Source organism: Bidens hawaiensis, unplaced genomic scaffold, assembly GCF_021521415.1.
Source record: "Bidens hawaiensis isolate Kalapana, Puna unplaced genomic scaffold, B.hawaiensis_p1.1 tig00004283_1, whole genome shotgun sequence".
Taxonomy (NCBI): Eukaryota; Viridiplantae; Streptophyta; class Magnoliopsida; order Asterales; family Asteraceae; genus Bidens; species Bidens hawaiensis.
In genome coordinates, this window is record NW_027491258.1 from 687,359 (window position 1) to 708,779 (window position 21,421).

Sequence of the window (21,421 nt, forward strand, 5' to 3'; positions counted from 1 at the left end):
TGGTTTTTTTTTCTGGTATCGTAACGAAGTAATTGAAACAAATTAAATTCATGTCGACTTACCGCCACAAAACCCTAGACCAGCAACGCTCAGGTTTTACTGACTCACCGCCACAACGCCCGTGCTTTACCAACCTTTTGTTTTAATTCCGGTACCGTAAGTAACGTAACCGAGACCGACCGAATTTGCGTCAACTCACCACTACCACGCGCGGGACGGACAATGCTCAGATTTTACCGGCCTTTTTGTTTTAGTTCTGGCACCGTAACAAACGTAACCGAGACCGACCAAATTCACGTCAACAACTAACTGCCACGACAGCTGGGACCAGCAACGCTCGGGTTTTACCGACGCACCTCCCGGTACCGACATTGTTCAGATTTTACCGACTTTTTTTAGTTCTGGTATCATAAAAATGTAACCGATACCAACCTAATTTGCGTTGACTCACCGCCGCCATGCTCGGTTTTACCAATGTTCATGTTTTACTGACCGAATAAACTTCATTTTAAATACATATTGTTTAAATGTTATTTTGTTGTATGTTTAATTGAAGAATTATTTCATGTGTTTTAACGCTTGTTTTTCACCAATGTTGTTTATTCCGCACCGTAACAACATAACCGAATAAATGTTTTTTAAGTATTTTAATTTTTTACATGTTAAAGTTTTTATTTTTACAAATTTAGTATGATACCAATCAAAGCCATATTAGTGCAGTACAATACGACAGGTACATAAACAGATTCAACATGCGTCGGATTGAACACTAGTTGACTTCATTATTGACAAACATGTCAAATTTAGAATTCCTCTCTATAAAGGGGGCACCTTTGTAATTAGCATTCATAATTTGAGATTTTTTTTTCTTACTTCCACTCAACATCACTGAAGGTGTTTTTATTTTTTCTTACTTCTACTCAACATCATTGAAGGTGTTGGACATGCAGTTTCCAGGAGACATTTGCATGATATAGTTTCCATTTTCTGGATTCGTGTCTCCATTTTTTATTTAACACCTACATGTTCGCGATTTGTTTTCGTCAATAGGATTTGAGCAAAAAAATAGATAATCAAAGTTTCTTGTGAAGAAACGTGGATCGACTCACTGGTAGACGATCTACTTTCCTCGGGTGTGATTATACTATTTCACCGATGGTTTTTCTTGGATCTGTGTTCTTCCACCTACAAAATGAACAGCACCGTCAACTTACCCCTCAGAAAGGGACAGAGGGGTCCTCTTTGGGGTAACCCTCCGGTGTGAGAATAAGTATTTGTGGGAGAAGATAATAATATCAGAGTAAGGAAATCTGGAGAGTATTGCTTAATAGCTGAATACTCTGTATGATTGTGTTACTGGATGTAACTGTCTGATTGAATGTAATTGAATATGATTGAATGTGAATGAATGTGTTACTGGCTGTAACTGTGAATGATTCATTGTCTCTCCTTGTGGAGTTGATGCTGTATTTATAGTGCTAGGGTTTCCACTGATTGGGCTCAGCCTTGTTGGCCTCCTCCAATTGCTCTGCGCCACGTGTCATCTGGGACACCTGGTGCTTTCTCATTGGTTATAATCACGTGGTAGCACATGGGTTATGCTGAGTTGTCCACCTTTCATTTGGCAGCTGTCAACATCAGCATATTCTTATTCCTTAAAAAGATACCTTCTGGAAGGTTGTCTGACGTGCACAATCAAGGTTGCCCTAATCCTGATTTGGATAAGGACGAGGTTGATTATGTGCATGTGTGATATGCGCCAATCCTGAGGATGCGCGAGGTCTTCTCTTTATTCTCACGCGCAGATGTTTCATGCGCAGATGTGATATGCACGAGCATGTGATATGCGCCGCGCGCTGATGCGCCGCGCGCATATGTGATATGCGTGAGCATATGTGATGCGCGAGCATGTGTGGTGCCTGGGCATATGATGCCTGAGCATGTGTGGTGCCTGGGCATATGATGCCTGAGCATGTGATGCATGAGCATATGTGATATGCGCCATGCGCATAGGTTTTGGCTTTGTGACTTCTTAATGTCTTGATTTCAAGCCTCTTGTCTATATCTTGTGGGTTGACCCGCCTCGCTCGGTGTTGAGGCGGGTACATACCTCTTCATCTTGGTTTCTGAGTGATTGCAAATTTAGTTTAAAAATCATAGAGAAAAAGACCGTTTTAGTCCCGTGGTTTTTAAGTGGAGTCACTTTTAGTCCCTGAACAAAAACTTGAACTGTTTTACTCCCCATGGTTTTTAATCACAGTCACTTTTAGTCCCTCCCTCAATTTCACGTTATCTTTTCCATCCAAATATGGCTGCATTTACATTTTTGCCCCTGATTATTTTTTTTGCAACTTTTTTTGTTCATGCATGTCTAAAATACGTAAAAAATTTTTTACGTCTTTTAGACATGCATGAAAATATTAGAACTTTTTACGTCTTTTAGGCATGCATGAACAAACATGTGTGAACAAAAAATAATTGCAAAAAAATCAATCAGGGGCAAAATTGTAAATGCAGGCATCTTTGGATGGAAAAGATAACGTGAAATTGACGAAGGGACAAAAAGTGACTGCGATTAAAAACCACAGGGAGTAGAACAGTTCAAGTTTTTATTCGGGGACTAAAAGTGACTCCGCTTAAAAACCACATGGACTAAAACAGTAATTTTCTCAAAATCATATCTACTTCAAACTGGGGGCTGGGGCCAGGCCGATTAGGAGTAACGAGGTTTGGCCGGCTCTAGTTTCCGTAGGCCCAATTGGAAGTTAGCGAGCGTCTATCATGTTAGGCTATATATTGAGTTCACTATGTACTTGTAATCTTGCCGTATCACTCAAAATAAACCAAGGTGACGCCGGCAAGTGGATATATGCCACCTAACCGAACCACGTATATCTCTCGCGTTCTACTTTCGTTTATTGCTTTTTGATTGTGTTTGTGTGCGTGTGATTAATCCCTACCAACAACAGTAACCAAAAAGCTCCATTATTCTCACCCAATATGCAATAACTTATGACACGATCCAGAACCTTCGTGCGTCAAGTTAGATAGAAATCTTCGTTAAGACAAAAAACAGCCCCATCGGGAAAAAAATCCGGCCTTATCTTTCAATATTCACCATGTTTCTGTGGTTTAGACAAACACATGACCCAACACATACAATTCATTAATTACATGTGAAGAAGTTTGTTGTCCGACTAGCTACTAACAAAATGTCACATCTCACTGTCCCTGTATTCCATCACTTTCTTCCTAGGAACTTCATATTTGATTCAACCCATATTGTACACTTCTTTTGTCTGTAATGTTTACATGCAAAAGAGGTTAAAGAAAGCAAATGACACCATGCACAAATACCATTTCTTTAAAAGATCTTTATTTATCGTCCTAGTTAAATGAGAAGCTTGCCATCAAAACTAAAAACCGATGTAAAAGAACATTTGTACCTGCATGTTTTGGTGATGGAAACACACTGAATCCAAGTCAGCAGCAATCACTCAGCCAACTATACCTGCATGTTGTAGATGTTGCTGTGAAAGCCTGAAAGTTAACATTGTAGGTTCAAGTATGATTCATGTAAGGCAACCTAAATGTTACATTGATTATAGAGAGGCCATTGATTATAGCTGACTAATAACTATAATCAAGACGATAATGGCGTCAAATAATTTACGACTCCTAGTAACCAAATGACCTTAAATCTTATGAAATGAGGTCATTTACATACGGTCATGTTCATGTTCTAAAATACTATCGAAAATACTATCATGTCCAACTTTTCACGCGGTACAAGTCTATAACCAAATAACCATATGTGCTCGACAAAGACTGCACATTTTGAACAATTGGCACGCACACACGAAAACCAAAAGCTAAAGCTAGTAATTACTTGGAAGATACTACAACCAAGAAGGTAAAACTCAGAGAGTGGATAAAAAACCAATTGATTTGCAGAAAGCTTTGACCTTTATATCTTACAATTGAATTCATATTGCAATGTAACATGAACAGAAAGAAATCATGAAAATCTAGTCATAAAACCAACCTGTCTGCGGCTATCACTCAAGAATGAAAAACCCTTCATCTTATCCTTGGGATCTTTTATCCCCTGAAACTATTAGATGAAAACAGAGGTGATAGAACACAGATGATATAGCGTCTTTCTTTTCCCAAGAGCGACCTTAAACGAAAAGGAAACCGGTAAATAAACAAAAACGACAACATAATAATACAAAAGAACAGAAGCTTGACCTCCTCACAATTCCACAATCTCCTCGTATAGAACCAGATGCATAGATTATTATTATTATTATTATTCTCACACATACCACACTGATACTGATATCACACTAAACAGTCATATGCATCTTGTAAGGAGGAAGCGGAGCTGCAAAGACTATAAGATCTCAACAACAATCACTTCAACTTCAACCAATTGTTTATGTTTAAGGTTTGGATGACCTTAAATACTCCATCTGATCCACTAACTCTTGCAGATCTTCATCCCAATCAAGCTGCTGACCATCCAAAACATCAAGAAACTCTTCATTTTCAACGGGTAGATTAACATTCAACAGTTCATCCACTAGATTTGAAACATCTACTTGATTACCAAGATCACTGCTTGATTCACCTTCAACACGGGCTGCGAGAAACGGATCTTCAATGTCTTCAATACCAACATCCAGTTCTTGAAAATATTCCACACTCGGAGTCATCGTTAGCCGTCTTTTGCGACCGTTCTCAAGATGTTCTTGTTCTTGGTTTGCATACTTATCCATGTACCTCTGCATAAAATCCGGGTTTGTGAAGGCTTTCGCAAGAAACCCCATCATGTTTTGCTGTTTCCGTTCCGTGGATCTAAGTCGGTTCTCCATCGATACGAGCTGGTCCTTCGAATGCTGCTGTAGTTGTCTTAGTCTTACTATTTCTGCCATTAGCAAACTTCTATCTCTTTTCAATCCTTCAAGTTCTTCCTCGATCCCGTACAGGCCCACTTCAATACACGGACCGGATTCTTGCTTTGGTTGGATCGGTTGCACCACGTTTCTTCGTCTTCTAATTGTCTTCAGGAGATGCCTTTGACCTCCAAGAAACCCTTCACTTGCAAATTCCCATCGATCCGGATCCACTTTTCGGAAACCCTATAACCATTGTGCATAAAACTTTATGTTCAGTAACTGATTAAAGCAGTTACACAACAAATGATGTTCAATTATCCACACAGAAGCACATTTCTGAAAATATTTATGGGTGCTCAAATTGGATATCCTATGTTTTTGATATCTGAAATTTCGGATTCGGATGTCCAATTAGATATCCAAATTCTGAAAAAAAAAATGTTTAACAAAAGATTAAAATATTTAAGAATTATTTTGGATACCCGAAATGTCCTAAATTCCTAACTAAATACTTATTATTTGGCAATTAAAAGAAGACACATTTCGAATAATTCGGACACCCTATTTTTTTCTAAAATCACTATCCGAGTCCAAATATTTAGGATACCCAAATTTCGCATTATCCAAGTTTTTGGATAATTCGGGTACGGTTTCGGAATCAGATATCCAATTGATGAGGATTCAATAATCAACACAGAAGCACAATTCAAATAACATAAGCATTTGAAAATCACCACTCAATTAACCTAAAATTTATATAGATTAGGGGGAAAAAAAATAGTTTTGTTCAGACAAAGAAAAGGTAAGGATAAGGAAGACTTACATAAGTATTGAGTTGTCGGATGAAGCTAGAAAAATTACTATGCTTAAAATACCTCGGGAGCAAAGTAGTTGAAAAGGTATTTGAGTCCCAGACAATGAAACTATTCCTCCCTCTACTCCACGACACCACCGCGTCCGTCGACGGGTCTTCCACCATATCAAACGTTTTCGTCAGGAACGGCGGTGGACCCACCTCGTGTAAACCTTCCTTTGGCCGCGGTGATGATGATGATGAGGATATAAATGTAACTTCATCATCTTGCTGCATTAATAGTTCTTTCTTCAAGTCCATTTGTATATATATATATATATGTCAAGTTTCCTTTAATTAGTAGATTATTATTATGATCAAGTGGATGGAAGGTTGGAAGTGTGTGATTAGAGTATTTATAGGGGTGATGAGTGAAGGAATAACGGAAGTTTCTAGACAAGTGTGAGGCTGCTTCGGTTGTGTGAGTGTACTGTTGAGTAACACGTGTTGGTGTCTCGTGTTTTTAAGCTTAAACTAGTACAAACGATGATATAATATATGTTTTTTATGTGTATATTTAAGGGTTTACGTGTTTTGTAACTGTTGTTTGTGTTTTCCTACTACTTTCTCAACTTTCTTTTCTTAGCTTGGGTTTCTTTCGTTTTTAAGGTGTAAGTTATTCTCACAATACATTATACGATTTGTATAAAAACTATACGAGTCGTATATGTTTAAAATTATGTCGGTTTATGTCGAAAAATGTCAGGTGTTGTTTTCTTGTATTGTACAGTTCATATACGAGTCATATGGAACTATAAGAGTCATATAACCTCTATTTTGCTCGTATAGGTTTTTTTAGATTGCTTAAAGCATACAAAATAATGGAAATAACATCTGACTTGGTTATAAAATAAAACATGTAATCTAAATGTACATATTATGCTCCATACTAATTAAATAACCTACAAACAACATGAGCGTTTCGGGGGTACCGGCTTTCTAAATGTCGTCATGTGATCTGTTGTGGTTGACACCTCTGGGGATGTTATATTCAAATACCATCCACATGGTGTCTTTACAATCCTATACGACTCGTATTGGCATCACATGACTGACAAATGTACATATAGGCTACCTGGCTCGTATAGCCCCTATAGGCCTATATGACTCGTGTAGGCAGATTTTTTTTAAATGAGTTTGATGAGGGTATATCATATAGCAAGAAAATTTGGAATTTGGCATGTACGACACGTATAGCCGCCCTATACGGCTTGTATAGGCAAGAAAATAAATACAAATCACTTGTCAAAGTTAGGGATGGCAACGAAACTCGAACCCGATGGGAAAACCCGAAACCCGACATAAATGGGACGGGTAATACCCAACCCATTAGGGTTTCAGACGGGTTTGAGATTAGTTTTGAAACTTTTCGCGGGTTTGGGACGGGTTTGGGATTTCTAATATACCCGATTACCCGACTCGATTACCCGATAATATAAACCCACTTACCCGATTATATACTCGATGTACCCGAGATAGCTTATTACATTATATATATATATATATACTGTATTCCAAATATATTATTTGTCGAAACTTATTCATGTCAATTATTTGAGACATTTAATCTTTATGGTAACCATCTTTGTAATTGATTAGTTATATTCTGTCAAAACTCGGTAGAAACCCAGCGGGTTTTAAGCCGGGTATACCCGACAGGTATTTTATCAAAACCCGATAAGAAACCCGAAACCCGACGGGTAATTACCCGATTAAAACCCGATTGGTTTGGGACGGGTTTGGGATGAACTTTCATAACCAGGTATGGGTTTGGGAATATCAAAACCCGACCCATCGTCATCCCTAGTCAAAGTAAAGACTAACATGCTGAAATTTTGTCATGGAATCTCTGTTTATACGGGTCGTATAGCTCTTATACGACTCGTATAGGCAACATGTATATGAGAGCTTATATGATCCAAGAAGCTGCTCGTATAGAGGCTATATGGTTTGTATAGACTGAAAAAGCTGTCATCATGTCCCTACGTACATTTTCAGTCGCACATGGGCTATACGACTCGTGTAGCCCATATACGAGCCGTATAAAGTTGTTAAGACACCAATGGACGCGGGAGACACTCAAGGGCTATGTACGAGTAGAAAAAATAGGCCCGTAAACAAAAATTTATATAGTTACATATAATAAAAGTTGGTGCTAGGACGGTAAACTTATAGCACTACTATGACGATATGAAAAAACAAAGTTTTACTAACTACGGTCGGGTAAAATTCACTTTAATTAGATGAAATTTACTTTGTACAAGAACATGATCCAATGAATCATGATGTTATATAATTTAATTAAAAGATTAAACATAGTTACTTTTGTTAAAATTCAATATACTTTTAACGCCAATTAGTTAAAATTAATTAGAAAACACGGCAACAAACTTGATCGTAAACTAAATCCATTATTTAAAAACGACCACAATACGTTCTATCATTTTGGCCATTTATATAATTACCTTTTTATCTATAACTAAACTCATAACTACCTAGTGATTCATTGTTAAATGGTATCAATGTGTTAGATATCAATGTGTTAGATAAGGTACAATATTTCTCTAAGTGGTGAGGTCGGTTTAAAAAATTAATAATAATAAACTCATAACTTGTATCTTCAAAGCCACAAAATACGTACTGCCTTGATATTTTTCTATATTTATTAAGAGTATATATACAAAAAGAATAATGAAAACTTAATATATGTTGTTCAACAGGACTTTTTAAGAGAATAATAAAGTATATTAAATAAATAAATACTTGTTTTCAGTTCATATATGAACATGAACTAGTTAAATAAAATGTACATAGCTAGAAAGATCTTCAAATTGAAAAGGAAAAGCGTACTGGTACGTAGCATGGACTATAGAGTCGTTGAGCTTTACTTACTTGTACTGTACAAGTAAATAATATTATTTTGTAAACAGAGTGTAGTAATAAATAACGATGAGCGATTTGTTTATTAAGGGATGGGTGCGAGCACGGGTTGTGCAGTGTGTCGGGTCCGGTTCCAGAAAGATCTAGGGATTTAAAGGTCAAATCTCACCAATACTTTTTATTAATTTAAACACAAGTGGATGTTAATATGTCCAAATTCTTTTTAATAAATATATACTTACCAATCATATATAGTTATATTTTAATCTACTATTAGCTTTTTGTTCAAACTAGATTTTCTATAAACTACTAATTAATTACATTGCCCTGCCCTCATCATAGATATTATGCTGGAAGCTAAAGATGTTTCTAGTTGCCAAAACTACATAAGAAATGTTCAAATGGATAGCTTATAGACAAAAGAGTAAAGTGTTATTTTCGTTTTTGTGGTTTGGCAAATAATGCTAATTTAGTCCAAAAAGTTTATTTTTTGTATATGAACCCTCTACGTTTCCCAGTTCTTGCCAATCACATCCAAATTACTAACTTCGTTAAATTTATTCGTTAAGTTAGGAGTAGACATGTCTTTTCACCATTTATTTATTATAATACTTATTTTAGTGAACTGCGGTTTTCGTCCCTCTAGTTTGTCCAAATATGCAGTTTTAGTCCAGTAGTTTTAAATTTGCAATTTTCTTCCCTATGGTTTCATTTCACTTGCAATTAAACCCGAATTCCCTAATACCGTTAAGTCTGGTCGTTAAACCCATCAGTGTGTCCATCACGTGAGGGGGTTTGCGAATTAGGACTGAAGTTTATTTAGTGAGGGAAATGACAAAACTGGTCGTCACGTGAGGGGTGCGCAAATGGATTAACGATCAAAATTAACGAGGTTAATAAATTCGGGTTTGATTGCAAGTGAAATGTAACTACAAGTATGAAAATTGCAAACTTGAAATTATTAGACTAAAACCGCAGATTTGGACAATCCACAAGGACGAAAACCGCAGTTCACTAAAATAAGTATTATAATAAAGAAATAGTGAAAAGACATGTCTACCCCTGACTTAACGATTAAATTTAACGAAGTTAGTGATTTGGATGTAATTGGCAAGAACTGGGAAATGTGGGGGGTCCATATGCAAAAAATAAACTTTTTGGATTAAATTCGCATTATTTGCCAAACCATAAGGACGAAAATGACATTTTAATCTAGACAAAATTACAAGAAAAATGATTACCGTCTAACCGAACACATGGATAGTTTAAAGGTTTTTACTGTTAGGTATTAAACAGAGTCGGTACGCAGCGGAAACACAAACACACACGCACAAACGAAAGCAATAAATAAGAGACACGAGATTTTACGTGGTTCGGTCAACGCGACCTACGTCCACGGGCTGCAACTAGGGTATTTTATTAAGCACGGTACAAAAGATTACAATACAATGATACATGACTAGGTATATATATAGATAACAATTAGGTTAAATGACTTAGGGACTAAGAAAACATCAAATTGGCCATCCTCCATAATTAAACGGGCCACCCCTTTTTGTCTTCTAATTGTCAACCAACGAACCCGGCCCAAAGGCCTTCACTATTCCTAACAATCTCCCACTTGAAGGCCTTGCGATAAAATCTAGCCCACCAATCAAGTACAAAGCAACCCAGTCATCAGTAATATCAGTAATCTTTATTAACAAGTCTTCCAAGCTTCCAATTCCCATAAACAAGCTAAGACTTACCACCTAGTTGCAGCACCCCCTTCAAAATCAAGTACCAGATGGGCCAGTTGAAGCTCCGCCGAGCTCCAACTTGTCAGTAAAAACTGACCCGTCCTCTATCTCAACTGATACGCACGATCCATCAGTTCCAGAGATAACCCGAGAACCACTACCACTCTCATCTTTTAGCAAGAGTTCCCTATGAGAGATTTTATCAATCGGAATAACGGTCTTCAAAACCCAACGTTGTTTTGTAACTGTTCCCGGAACACAACTCGCGCTCCCACTGTCACCAAACCCCTGACTTGTTTTAGACCTCCGACCCCGCTCAGCTTGAATCACCTTTGTCACACCCCGACTTAGGGCCTAAGCGTGTGACCACAAGTTGGTACATGTTTTGTAAATATATCAGAGTTTATGGGTTAATTTTAGCGGAAGACTTTAAGTTGAATATAATAATAATTTACATTGAAAATTTACTCGGGAATTAAATACCCGAGTATTAGTTTACAAAAGGTATGTTTTCATATTACAAGGATTTCATATCAAAAACGGAGCCATCTTGTACGCGTTTCTATCTTCATTAAGACTCCAATCCTTGTTAATGCTACTATTGCTTAATTACCTGCAATGGGTTGGAAAAATACGTCAGCTATATGCTGGTGAACACGTATGACTCAATAAAACATTTTGAATGACAATATAATACAAATGTAGTTTTCTTGACAATCTCAGCGGAAGCATTTCTACTTCCGGTATATGTACCACTGCCCTACACACACAACGGTATTCCCCGAGCCAAACGGCCATAAACTGAGAACTGGTCATGACCGTTTAAGCTCGTGGCTTCATTGCCTTTGATTGATTGATTGAGCTTTAACAGTTATGTTTGGATCCAGACACATGCGTATTCGGTCTGAGTTGATATTATTCTCTACTTTGTATTATAATGTTTTAGAGATTTCATTATCTCATGTAGACATTGATTGACTCGTTAAGACAAACACTCGTTCGTCTCATTGAGTATAAATATGTTTTGACTGATTAAAAAGGTTGACGTATTCACATGTACCGTCGGTGTTGTAAACCTTGACTGATTGATTGATCGACTGTGAATGATATTAACCTATACATAAATAGGTTCGTATGAATGTTTTGAATGATGTTAAGCTATGATTGTAAGCTTAACCTTGAAATCGTTTGTCTTTGATTGTGAATGAAAACACTTAGTTTTATGTAACGTTTGATATAGCATGCTTTGGCCTAATAGGTTCTATCACGTTAGTAAGTTTCTCAAGGTAAGTAAACGGGTCCCTCGGTTGATTGGGATTTATACGAATTACTTTTCCTTAGGCAAGAAACTTACTACTAATGATACCCCCCTTTCCAGTTACTACATGCCCGTCAAAATATATCTTTTGTTTAACATTACTTTATCATGAAGTAACGTTTTATGAAAACATGATTGTGAATGAATGTTTGTAAAATACGATCAAGGTTAAAGGCCATAGCCTCGATTGATAGTCTAAGCTATAATTCAAATAACTTAAACATAACTCCTACCTTAGTTCGGATGCTTAGATTGATAACACGATAAAGAAGGACTTGATCTACTCGCTTATGTGATTGCTAGCTTAATTCCAACATCGTTTCTTGCACGTATTACGAGAAAATGGCACATCGGCTAGTCAAGGCTATTGGGCACGCCTCCCTAGGTTAACTATGTGAAAATGAAGGTGAGTTTGGGATGAGGGGCCATTTTCTCGTAATACGTGCAAGAAACGATGTTGGAATTAAGCTAGCAATCACATAAGCGAGTAGATCAAGTCCTTCCTTATCGTGTTATCAATCTAAGCATCCGAACTAAGGTAGGAGTTATGTTTAAGTTATTTGAATTATAGCTTAGACTATCAATCGAGGCTATGGCCTTTAACCTTGATCGTATTTTACAAACATTCATTCACAATCATGTTTTCATAAAACGTTACTTCATGATAAAGAAATGTTAAACAAAAGATATATTTTGACGGGCATGTAGTAACTGGAAGGGGGGTATCATTAGTAGTAAGTTTCTTGCCTAAGGAAAAGTAATTCGCATAAATCCCAATCAACCGAGGGACCCGTTTACTTACCTCGAGAAACTTACTAACGTGATAGAACCTATTAGGCCAAACCATGCTATATCAAACGTTACATAAAACTAAGTGTTTTCATTCACAATCAAAGACAAACGATTTCAAGATTAAGCTTACAATCATAGCTTAACATCATTCAAAACATTCATACGAACCTATTTATGTATAGGTTAATATCATTCACAGTCGATCAATCAATCAGTCAAGGTTTACAACACCGACGGTACAGGTGAATACGTCAACCTTTTTAATGAGTAAAAACATATTTATACTCAATGAGACGAACGGGTGTTTGTCTTAACGAGTCAATCAATGTCTACATGAGATAATGAAATCTCTAAAACATTATAATACAAAGTAGAGAATAATATCAACTCAGACCGAATAAGCATATGTCTGGATCCAAACATAACTGTTAAAGCTCAATCAATCAATCAAAGGCAATGAAGCCACGAGCTTAAACGGTCATGACCAGTTCTCAGTTTATGGCCGTTTGGCTCGGGGAATACCGTTGTGTGTGTAGGGCAGTGGTACATATACCGGAAGTAGAAATGCTTCCGCTGAGATTGTCAAGAAAACTACATTTGTATTATATTGTCATTCAAAATGTTTTATTGAGTCATACGTGTTCACCAGCATATAGCTGACGTATTTTTCCAACCCATTGCAGGTAATTAAGCAATAGTAGCATTAACAAGAATTGGAGTCTTAATGAAGATAGAAGCGCGTACAAGATGGCTCCGTTTTTGAAATGAAATCCTTGTAATATGAAAACATATTTGTAAACTAATACTCGGGTATTTAATTCCCGAGTAAATTTTCAATGTAAATTATTATTATATTCAACTTAAAGTCTTTCGCTAAAATTAACCCATAAACTCTGATATATTTACAAAACTGGTAGCCCTAAGTCGGGGTGTGACAACCTTGGCACCAGGCTCCACTCTTGCAAATTGAACCTTATTCTGCCCTTTCGACTCAGCGAACCCGACTTTGTTTTGAGGGACGGTTATACTTCCCTTAGTAGGCACCTACACCATGTATAATGAACCACACCTGTTTCCACTAGAAAGAACCAGACTACCTTTAGTTACCTTCCATTTACCACCACCAAACTTTACAACCATGCCTAGTTCATCCAATTGACTAACAGAGATAAGCCTTCTCTTCAACGATGGAATAACCCTAACATTCTTCAAGTTCCAAACGGTTCCCAATGGAGTTACCAAATTAACATCCCCCATGCCCGTAACATTAAGAACATCACCATTAGCAATACGTACCTTCCCAAAGTTACCAACCTTTAGATTCAACATCGTCTCCCCGCTGTGCGTTGCGTGAAACGAAGAACCAGAATCCATGACCCAAGAGTCCACCATGTTATCCACACTGCAAAATAATGCCTCGTCATCACTGACGCTTTCAGTAACCTGTTCAGCAGTGTTCACCTCAGCAACCTTTCCCTGTAATTTGTTTGGACAATCACTCTTAACGTGTCCAACTTCATTAAACCTCCAGCACTTCACATTCTTCTGAGTTCTAGACGAACTCCTCCCCCGACTCCCACTGCTCCTGTTATTTTCCCTTCCCCTGCCAGCATAAAACATACCAGAAGATGATCCGCCACTCGTGATTTTCCAGCGAACGTCTTCACCCAACACAATGTCTCGGACCCCCTCAAATGTCAAACCATCGGCCCCCGCAGAACTAGTAATGGCCGTTACAGTTCCAGACCAACTATCAGGCAAAGAAGATAACAATATAACAGCTTGAGTCTCATTATCCAACTTCATGTCCACAGAAGCTAACCTTGACATGATCGAGTTGAAATCATTAATGTGACCCGTGACTGAACTTCCCTCGTGCATCCTTGTCATAAACAATTCCCTCATCAAGAACACCTTATTGGCTGCAGACGGTTTTTCATACATATTTGACAGAGCCGTCATCATACCACGAGCTGTGGTTTCCTTCATAATATTAAATGCAACGCTCCTCGTCAAAGCCAATGTAATTTTACCTCTAGCCTTCTTGTCCTTTGAGTTCCAAATTTCTTCTTCGGCTTTATCCATTTTATCTGGATTTTCCTCCAATACCATATCCAAATCATGTTCCCCAAGTAACGCCTCTATTTGCATCTTCCACCATGCAAAATCAGTTTCGTCAAACTTTTCTATTCGAACCTTCCCGTCTTCAGACATCGCAAAAGAGAAAACAGAGAAAAAACCAATAAACAAAACTCTAACCCAAAACCCAAAACCTTTCTTGCAACCCCGAAACTCCTATCAACAAATACCCGACCCACACAATCAAAGAAAACCTGAGCAACAAACCGAATCTTGAGCACCCAACTTTCGATTCTAGTCCGACAACAAGAAGTAGTCGACACTACTTCTTTCCTTGATTAATAGTCGTAGAATACGACCGTAACTCGGTATCTCGTTGACTGCAGTGATACAATAGGAAAACCCTAACACGCGACGCGACAACTGAGTTTCGTGGAAAACGATATTTTATGGCGGCAATAACAAAACTTTCTGGTCTTCCAAAGTTAAAACTCAAAACAAACCGATGGTAGTCTCGCTCTCGTCTCAGTGCACCCCGTGTATTTAACGAACCTTCGGCTCTGATGCCACTTGTTAGGTATTAAACAGAGTCGGTACGCAGCGGAAACACAAACACACACGCACAAACGAAAGCAATAAATAAGAGACACGGGATTTTGCGTGGTTCGGTCAACGCGACCTACGTCCACGGGCTGCAACTAGGGTATTTTATTAAGCACGGTACAAAAGATTACAATACATGACTAGGTATATATATAGATAACAATTAGGTTAAATGACTTAGGGACCAAGAAAACATCAAATTGGCCATCCTCCATAATTAAACGGGCCACCCCTTTTTGTCTTCTAATTGTCAACCAACGAACCCGACCCAAAGGCCTTCACTATTCCTAACATGTACTAGTCCGTATTATGGTATATTTTTCTCTTCTTTGTTTATCACGTGATTTATGTTTCTATGTGTCATTGAAAACATAAAAAAGAAAGACTTTCCAGAAAAACTCGACTAGACACAAAAAAGTATTACTACACCCTCATCATGAAGAGGCTTATAAAAAGCTTTGTTAGTTATAGACAGGCCCGGCTTCGAGAAGCCGAATAATTTTTGGCCGAAGGCGAAAAATATTTTGGGCCTTAACTAAAATGAGTATTTTGTTGGCTTTAAACAATTTAATTTTTAAATGAACATACTTCGTTATAATTTGGGTTGTGTAAAAAGTTTTATATAAAAATAGGCTTAAACATGTTCTAAATGGGACTAGAACCCACAACCTTTTGGTTGAGAGTAATACATTTTTGCCACTAAGCCAAACTAGTTGTTATGTAATTAAGTTTAAACATTAAATATACAACTTGTTATTCATAAAAATACATATTATTTTTTTTAAGAAAAATAATAATTTCGAGCCTAACAGGGTGTCGGGCCGGGGGCCGTCGACCACCCCGCCCTCCCTAAAGGCCGGCCTTGGTTATAGAGATTACATTTTACAAGAGAGTCAAAACGCTAGAAGAGGCTGGACTAACCGGGAAATGATCATAGTTGTTTGTGGCAGATTACTTATTTATTTTGTCCCAGCCGTGTAGCTCAGTTGGTTAAGAAGGCTTAAGACTTGGAACAATAGTTGTTTGTGGCCAAATGGATTTTCTTGATATATGGAAGAAAAGAGTTCATTGCATGTTAAGACTGACTCCCATAAATGTCAAACGTCCTCGTAGCTATGAAAACAATGTAAAGCCAAACTACGAGGATCTACGTGATTGGGGGGGGGGGGGGGGGTCCTTTGGGATGTGCGAAGAACCAAATGTTCATGCTGTATGTTTACTAATTTTTATAAACGGCACTTAAAAATATTTAACAAATAAAATTCTACTTGTTATTTTAGTCTTCCCTAACATTTGTCGGAAGTGTACACACTATTCGCGGTTGAGGTCCCTCCTCTTATGATACAAGTTACTGCTAAACTAGTAAATCTTGAACATACACGTGACTGAAGGCTACCCTTTTACCCGAATAAAGATTGACCCGAACAAAGAAAATTTTCAAGGGGTGTATGACATAAAGCTAACTAAACCTTGAAAGTTGAAAACAAAAGGCTACTGCTTAGATTGGGCCCATCTAATAAAACCTGTCACTTATTACTTATATAAATGACTTAAATTGGGCCCATCTAATACTACCTAGAGGTAGAGGTGTTAAAAAAAATCGGTTTGGGACCGGTTTTACCGGTTTTAGGCAAACCGAACCGGTTTGTGTTTAAATCCGGTTTCACCAAAACGGTTCCCAACCGACCCAACCCGCTAGTTTCGGGACCGGTTCCCCTTAATATCTACCAAACTGGATTTTAAAACCGAACCGGTTTCACTCAAACCGGTAAAAACCGGTTAAACCGGACCGAACAATGTGACCAGGCTGACCTATCTTGCTTCTAAACCGGTTTTGACCAGCCGTTGACCAAACCGGTTTGGTTTGGGTTTAAAACCGGTTTTGCACACCTCTGCCTAGAGGCTAGAGGTGGAAAAAAAATCGGGTACATGAACCAGAACCGGTTTCAAACCGATGCCCAAGACACCGGTTACTACCCGATGGTTCGAAACCGGTTAGAAACATTGAGCACCAAAACCGGTTTGGAACCGCTTGGTTGAATCATATTATATGCATTCATTCACATGCTAATTGTAGAACATGTAAATTGTAAACCGGATTGTAAATTTGTGTAAAGGAAGATTTTTATCATAAGATAAAATCAAATTATTTCTTTTCTGTTTCTTTTACAATGGACTTTGTTAACAAAAACCTTTTTATATTTATAAACTTACAAAAAATTTAATCACATTTTATTTATTATTGTTATGATTCATTTGATTTTGACCGGTATCATATGCTTATTTATTGGGTTGTAATTGTAATGTATATAGTTTGTGATGGAGCTCGAGTAGAAAGTATTGATTAATTTCTCAGGGACAACGATCTAGGGTTAATGCCAACCAATAAATTGGAACAACTTCGTAAGTATATCTTCGATATAGAAATAGAAATAGAAATCGAAAGGATTCGATTCAAACAAATTTTAAATCCCAAAATTTTTGTTGGAACGGCTAAAACTTTTCGATTCACGGTGTATCGCGCACAAATAAACCATCGGTATGATTCTTTGATAGAAAGAAATCACAAAAAGGGGTATGTTGCTACCATTTTGAAAGGATTAAGAAGCACCGAAGTAATGTCTAAACCCAATGATTTAAAACTAAGATAAATGATCCCAGAACAAGGAAACGCCACTTCAATTGTCTCACGGATCCAAATTCATAATCCAAATCTATTTAAAACGAGACGAAAGGGGGTGGGGGTTAAAGACCGCTCAAAAAATAAAAATATGAATATCTTTAAGATATTTTAAAGATATTTTAGAATTCTTGAACTTGAGTTTATAAATACAAATGATATTTTTTCAGGAAGAAAGCTAAAAAAATGACTATGCGTTAAATTATAAACTAATTTATTTTATGGAGTCATTTCCTATTTATTCTAATTTTATCCATAGACAAAACTTCTCATCATTTTTTCTCGAGCCGTACGAGGAGAAAGCTTCTTATACGGTGTAATTGTAAATAGTTTGCGATGGAGCTCGAGTAGAAAGTATTGATTAATTTCTCAGGGACAACAATCTAGGGTTAATGCCAATCATGTTTAAGATTCATAAGTCATCATCTCACTTATTTAAATCATTATCATAATACATTTTTAATCACCAATATGGCCATATCATATAGATTCTATATATTTTAAACAAATAAAATATCTAAATAATTTAATTATTATAATACATAGTATATATAACCTGTGACCATGATGCAATAACAGTATGAATAAAATAAATAATGCAGACCCAACATGGATAAAAGACATTTTTATTCTTTATTGTTATAATAACGTGGACATAAAGATACACAATTATCTCAAAAGAAAAAAAAAAATATACCTTAGTTTCAAAGTCTAAACACTGCTTATGTTGTTATACAGGATGCACATAAACACACATTTGCAACCTCAAACCCAAAGATTTGATATTCCACTTGCTTTTTATATTTCCTTGTTGACGGACGACCACTTAAGCAGCAGAAACTGATTGTGTTTTCTGTCTCGGAGGTATACGAAGCCATGATTTCATCATGTCGTATGCAGTGAAACCGATCGCAACAGAAGGAACAATCTGTTGAACAAGTGATTCAAATTATAATATATATATATATACATGAAGACGAACTAATAAACGCAAAATGAACATTATAAAAAAACATTTATTACCTTGATGTAATTAATGCGGAGGCCAGCAAACAATTGTCTCCAACCTTGTTCAGTAACAATTGTGGTAATCCCCTTCCATGTACTCGCGTGTCTAACACCACCACCCGCTTCTAAATTTTCAACCTAAAAAACAAATCATATTAGCAAAAAACCAAACACAACATAAAACAAAGATAACAAATAATAATAATACTAACCTGCATCTGCCTTCTAACGACATCCAAAGGGTATGTAAACGTTTGACCAAATAAACCAGCTAAAGCACCACATGAAAGACGCATCATGATCGATCTCTGATTCTCCTCGGATACATGGCTCTTTAGTTCTTCATAAATGTAAAACTTCAAACCGGCATATGGCAAAATACCGATAAGAGTCGGACCTAGTTCATATTAAAATAAACTTACAAATAAATATACAAAAAAAGTGTAGTTTAAGATTTGCAGTTTGTGAGGTTAGTGGTTACATACCTACACCTCGATACAAGCCACGCATACCACCCTCTCTATAAACGCTCTCTAACACATTTTTAATGCCAGTGTAACGAGGCGGCGTTATAGTACTTTTAGAACCATTCGCCAAACTCTCTTTTGCATCCACAACCTAAAATGATATTAATATTTAATTATTTATATCTCAATAACTTATAACTAACATATAGATATGTGATGCAATAACTCACTTGATATGCGAGTTTGGTGCGAGCCAAATCCAAAGGATAAGTGCATAAGACAGCGGTCCCACCAGCTGCAGAACCGGCTAAAAGATCTACAAACGGCCCTGTTCCAAAAACAGAGTATTTGTCTAATATCCAACATCGGTATTGCTCGTATGTCATGAAATGTAATGCTGCGTATGGAACAATTCTAAGAACACTAGCACCATTTCCTCTGGAAAAACATATAAAATCTAGTTAAGATACCACGTTTTAATATTTAATAACTAGCAAAAGCGAAACTTAAAAGACGTACTTGTAAAATCCAAGAACCCCTTCATGTTTTAGTACTCGTTTGAGCGATTGGTAGACTCCGAGTGAATGAAAACCTTGTGTTCGTGTCTGAAAATTCATAAAAATTAACAATTTCCAATGTAAACAACATAACTAACAATAATAAATTCATTAATATATATAATTAATGCATAAATTAACAATCAATGAGCACAATTTGTAAACTTATAGATTTGTTCGATACATAGAGGGACCATTAAACAACATAAAATTAACTATCAAAGTTTAACTAGTGAACCCATTTATAATATATTTTTTGGTAAAACGACTATTTCAACCCAAGTCCATTCGGGCCAGAAACCGTTTTGACCCAAACCAAGTTGGTATTTATTAAAGCAAACTTATTTTACCCGAACTCATTTCGCTCAGAACCCATTTTGACCCTAACCAAATTGTTAATTATAAAAGCAGCCCGTTTTGACCAGAACCTAGTCGGCCCGCTACCCAGATCGGCCCGACCTGTCCGCCCGCTTTAACAGGTTTAAGCACATACAACAAAAAACATTACTCAGATTATCAAACAAACAGATAACCGATCGACACCTCACCTGCAATAAGATCTTAATCCTTTCAAGCGGAGCAACAGCCGTTTTAGCAAACGCCCCCGCAGCACCACCAGCAATCAACTCCTTCACATACACGGGCAACGTTTCGATAGCCGAATCCTCAACCAGCCCGGCCACATTCGTCGACAACGAAGAACCTTGCGAAGACCCCATTATTGTTATTATTCAAAAACAATCCAAACACAAAAATCCAAACAACAACTTCAAATTCGGTTTCTAAAAATGTTTCTTCTATCCACCCTGTAACTTTGAATACCTTTTATCCCATATATCTCTAGCAGTTTGCTCAACACAATGCAGAGGAACAAACCACCAGAGCACACACACCAATAACACTTTTTCAACAATAACCATATGCATCAAAAAAACCCTAAAAATCGAAACTTTATTATCACAAACCAATTGATCTACCCAAAATCAACTCAATTTTCCATATGGGTCTCAGATACATAGAACCAACAGTTCAAAACCCCTAATTTTTTTCAAAATCAAAAAACCCTAATTTCAAGAAAACGTAAGAATAAGATGAAATCAAAACCCTGATTTCTCGGGTACCGAATTCAGATCCGACGGTGGAATTGGGAAATAGAGGATGAATCTTGAAGAATTGAGGATTAAAGGGGTTAACTTGGATGAAGTGGTGGTGGGTTTGAGGTGTGGATCTTGTGGAAATTAGGGTTGATATATTATTATTTTTTATTATTATTATTAAGAAATAAGAAACGTGAAGGTGTCACATGGATGAGCCCCTTTATTTGAACATGGACCTTTCATGGTTGACCCGTCTCGCATGTGGACTCATTTATGAATGTTTTTTTTTCTTTTTTCTTTTTTTTTTTTTTGCTATATTTAGTTTTTTTTCATTGTTTTTTTTTCTTGCTATTTTTAGTTTTTTTTAATCTATTTTCATGAACTACTTTCTTTGGGAATTTGAGGTTACCAATGTTAGGAAAAGAATGAATATTTTTGGGAATGTGA

General features: G+C 36.9%; 2 protein-coding genes across 4 annotated transcripts; both read right to left on the reverse strand.

Annotated features, from left to right (window-relative positions):
- Window positions 1-3,207: 3,207 nt before the first annotated feature.
- Window positions 3,208-6,015, reverse strand: LOC143626202 (heat stress transcription factor A-2-like). Of its 3 annotated transcripts, XR_013152393.1 has the most exons (4): window positions 5,725-6,015; window positions 4,252-5,144; window positions 4,046-4,180; window positions 3,208-3,540 (listed from the first exon to the last, which is right to left on the reverse strand). XR_013152393.1 is itself a non-coding variant. In XM_077096350.1 (2 exons), the coding sequence occupies exons 1-2, from the start codon at window positions 6,013-6,015 to the stop codon at window positions 4,446-4,448; spliced, it is 990 nt and encodes a 329-aa protein (XP_076952465.1). In that variant the 3' UTR covers window positions 3,547-4,445. The 3 variants fall into 3 exon arrangements, 1 of the variants encoding a protein (XP_076952465.1); XR_013152392.1 differs by having other exon boundaries at window positions 4,046-5,144; XM_077096350.1 differs by lacking the exon at window positions 3,208-3,540 and having other exon boundaries at window positions 3,547-5,144.
- A 12,440-nt stretch (window positions 6,016-18,455) lies between these two features.
- On the reverse strand, window positions 18,456-21,200 carry LOC143626203 (mitochondrial carrier protein CoAc1-like). The gene is made up of 7 exons (XM_077096351.1): window positions 20,426-21,200; window positions 19,840-19,925; window positions 19,551-19,758; window positions 19,339-19,471; window positions 19,066-19,250; window positions 18,869-18,991; window positions 18,456-18,773 (listed from the first exon to the last, which is right to left on the reverse strand). Exons 1-7 carry the CDS (start codon window positions 20,594-20,596, stop codon window positions 18,672-18,674), a joined length of 1,008 nt encoding a protein of 335 aa, XP_076952466.1. The 5' UTR covers window positions 20,597-21,200; the 3' UTR covers window positions 18,456-18,671.
- Between the last annotated feature and the right edge of the window lie 221 nt (window positions 21,201-21,421).

Coding starts and splice junctions, on each gene's coding strand:
- LOC143626202 (XM_077096350.1), bottom strand. CDS start 6,015: ATGGACTTGAAGAAAGAACTATTAATGCAGCAAGATGATGAAGTTACA. Junction 5,145..5,724: donor TCCGACAACTCAATACTTAT/GTAAGTCTTCCT, acceptor CAATGGTTATAG/GGTTTCCGAAAAGTGGATCC.
- LOC143626203 (XM_077096351.1), bottom strand. CDS start 20,596: ATGGGGTCTTCGCAAGGTTCTTCGTTGTCGACGAATGTGGCCGGGCTG. Junction 19,926..20,425: donor GGATTAAGATCTTATTGCAG/GTGAGGTGTCGA, acceptor ATGAATTTTCAG/ACACGAACACAAGGTTTTCA. Junction 19,759..19,839: donor GGGGTTCTTGGATTTTACAA/GTACGTCTTTTA, acceptor ATGTTTTTCCAG/AGGAAATGGTGCTAGTGTTC.